General features: G+C 46.7%; 1 protein-coding gene across 1 annotated transcript; it reads left to right on the forward strand.

Annotated features, from left to right (window-relative positions):
* Window positions 1–1491: 1491 nt before the first annotated feature.
* LOC308659034 (large ribosomal subunit protein P1-like) lies at window positions 1492–2758 on the forward strand (the record flags this gene model as incomplete). The annotated part of the gene is made up of 2 exons (XM_081312036.1): window positions 1492–1555; window positions 2302–2758. 2 exons carry the CDS (start codon window positions 1492–1494, stop codon window positions 2697–2699), a joined length of 462 nt encoding a protein of 153 aa, XP_081168162.1. The 3' UTR covers window positions 2700–2758.
* Window positions 2759–3065: the final 307 nt, after the last annotated feature.

Here is a 3065-nt window from a genome sequence, read left to right on the forward strand (position 1 = left end):
TGATTTGCTAAGAGATGCTATGGTGTATGTAAAGTCCCTGCCTTCCCCAAAGAGGGTATAAAACTGCTGCAAACCCTGGGCTTGAGGCCTCCCAGCGTCACCAGTTGCTGTGTGTGCAGAGGACCAAGCTAGCTCGCAATAAACACCTCTTTGCTGCTTACATCGATTTTGGTCTCTGGTGGTCTTTTGGGGGGTCCTGAACTCGAGCATACACTGGGTTCAATCTTACTGTAACAGTGGCCCACTTTATGCTTTGAAAATAACTCTTTTTTTTTTTTTTTTTAGAGAGAGAGAGAGAGAGAGAGAGAGAGAGAGAGAATTTTTAATATTTATTTTTTAGTTCTTTGTTGGTATGTGGTGCTGAGGATTGAACCCAGGCCGCACGCATGCTAGGCGAGCGCGCTACCGCTTGAGCCACATCCCCAGCCCTAACAACATCTTTGTTTGTATGTGGTGCTGAGGATCCCGGGCCGCATGCACTCCAGGCTACCACTTGAGCCACATCCAACTCTTGAGGGGCTGGGGATGTGGCTCAAGCAGTAATGCGCTCGCCTCACTGGGGCGCTGGGTTGGATCCTCAGCACCACATACAAATAAAATAAGGATGTTGTGTCCACCGAAAACTGAAAAATAAATATTAAAAAATTCTCTCTTAAAAAAAAGAAAAGAAAATAGCCCTTGCTGCTCTGCCACTGCAACTTATTTTTAAAATGGACATGTTTCTTTCTCTTCCTCTCTCCCTGCTCCTTCCTAATCTCTTCCCCTCCCTAATCTCAGGGAAACAAGATTAGTTTTCTTTCCCATTTTAGGTAGATTTATCTGTCCTTGAGTCCACAACCCACTGAAGGATGTGGAATTGGGCTGGCATGGTGGTGCATGCCTATAATCCTAGCAATTGGGGAGGCTGAGGTAGGAGGATCTTGAGTTCAAAGACAGCCTCAGCAAATAGCAAGGTTCTAAGCAAGTCTGAGACTCTATCTCTAGATAAAATACAAAATAGGATTTGGGGTGTGGCTTAGTGATTAAGTGAGTTCAATCCTCCGTTCCCCCCCCCCCCACACACACACCCAGGTTATGTCCCCACTGTAAAGGACGATGGAAAAGCTCTGTAAACTCAACAAGCCAAAACAACCATTTATTAGCAGGACTATAGTGGCCAGTCGGAGAAGGGAGTGGAGGGGGACAGAGAGAGGAGAGGGGGAAAGAGAGGGGAGGGGGAGAGAGAGGGGAGGGGGAGAGAGAGGGGAGGGGGGAGAGAGAGGCAGGGGGGAGAGAGAGGGGAGGAGGGAGAGAGAGGGGCAGCGGGGAGAGAGAGTAAGAGAACCTACAGGAACAGGGTATTGATATTTATGGGCTTAACACAGAATGAGGAGGAGCAAGGTGAGTGGGCTGTTACTTCTTCATTGGCCGAGAGTTCATGCCACTTCAGGGATTGAAGGATTGAAGTTCACAGGGATTGGAGTTTAGTGTTCGAGTGCCATTCAGTGCATCATGGACCTGAGCTCCCAGAAGAGAAGCAGTCTGGGTGCCATCTTTACCAACACCCACCAAGACAGTGTGTGACCTGGGAAGAGGAAGGGAGAGGGAAGCCAAAGCTTCAATCCTTCCAATAAATCATTTCTCAGTGACATGACAGTGAAACTACACATTAACCTTTTTTTTTTTAATTTTTTTTTTGATGTTGATGAACCTTTATTTTATTCACTTATTTTTATGTGGTGCTGAGAATCGAACCCACTGCCTCACACATGCTAGGCAAGTGCTCTACCACCGAGCCACAACCCCAGCCCCCACATTAATCTTATCACCATGTCAATACAATGACCCCTGGAGGTCAGATGAGCACTGGACTCTGAACTCTGAACCCTCCATCCCTCCCCTTAAAAACACTCAGAAACCACGCCTGGTAGAAACAAGTTCCAGATGTTTGCAACCTTTTGCCCACATCCTGTTAAAGTCTTCAAGGACTAAGACACCCCCCAGTGTAACCTATATAAACCCGTATCTCAATTGTAATTGGCACAGCTTTCTACCCAGAATGTGTGCCCACTTTCTGAAAGATGCCTGACTTCCCTGATGGATAAAGGCTTTGCTGAATCCATGAAGTACACTCCCCCATAGGAACAAAGTAGTCCAGACTCTGGGGATGATACCAGAGATCTCAGAAATGACTATCTTCCAAATTAACAAATGAATGACAACAGAGAACATGTGGAATGTAACCTTTGAGTCACCTATTTAAAAGCCCCCTGTTCTTTCCTCAGGTGCCGCCAAGGTGCTGGGTCCTTCTGAGAAGCTAAGGCCGCGTTGGGGTGAGGCCCTCACTTCATCTGGCGACTAGCACCAGTCAGCACCAGGCCTCTGTTTCCGAGCTGGCCTGCATCTACTCTGCCCTCATCCTGCACGATGACGAGGTGACCATCACGGAGGATAAAATCAATGCCCTCATTAAAGCAGCTGGTGTAAATGTTGAACCTTTTTGGCCTGGTTTGTTTGCAAAGGCCCTGGCCAATGTCAACATTGGGAGCCTCATTTGCAACGTAGGGGCGGGTGGGCCTGCTCCAGCAGCTGGTGCAGCACGGGCAGGAGGTCCTGCACCCTCCACAGCAGCTGCCCCAGCTGAGGAGAAGAAAGTGGAAGCAAAGAAAGAAGAATCCGAGGAGTCTGATGATGACATGGGTTTTGGTCTTTTTGACTAAATTCTTTTAACATGTTAAATAATTAAAAAAACCTAAATCTTTAAAAAAAATAAATAAAAGCCCCCTGTTCCTGCTGCTGGGCAGAGTCACAGCCTTTGGGGCAGAAGTCCCCTTTGTATCTCTTTGCTAACAAAGCAATAAGCCTTTTTCCTTTCTCAAAACAAACAAACAAACATGTCTTCGTTATTGAATTGGCATTGGGGGGACAAGGATGAAGCTTTCAGCAACAGGACGACTGCCAGGAAAAGGAAATAAAAAGTGAGTTTCTTGAGTCAGGGTAGCCTCTTATATTCAGTCTGATAAATGAAAAACTCTTAACATTTCAATTGGTGTTGATAACGGATAAATAGAAAGCTTGGTGGTCCG

The sequence above is a fragment of the Spermophilus citellus genome (genome assembly GCF_964194105.1).
Source record: "Spermophilus citellus genome assembly, chromosome: 10".
NCBI lineage: Eukaryota > Metazoa > Chordata > Mammalia > Rodentia > Sciuridae > Spermophilus > Spermophilus citellus.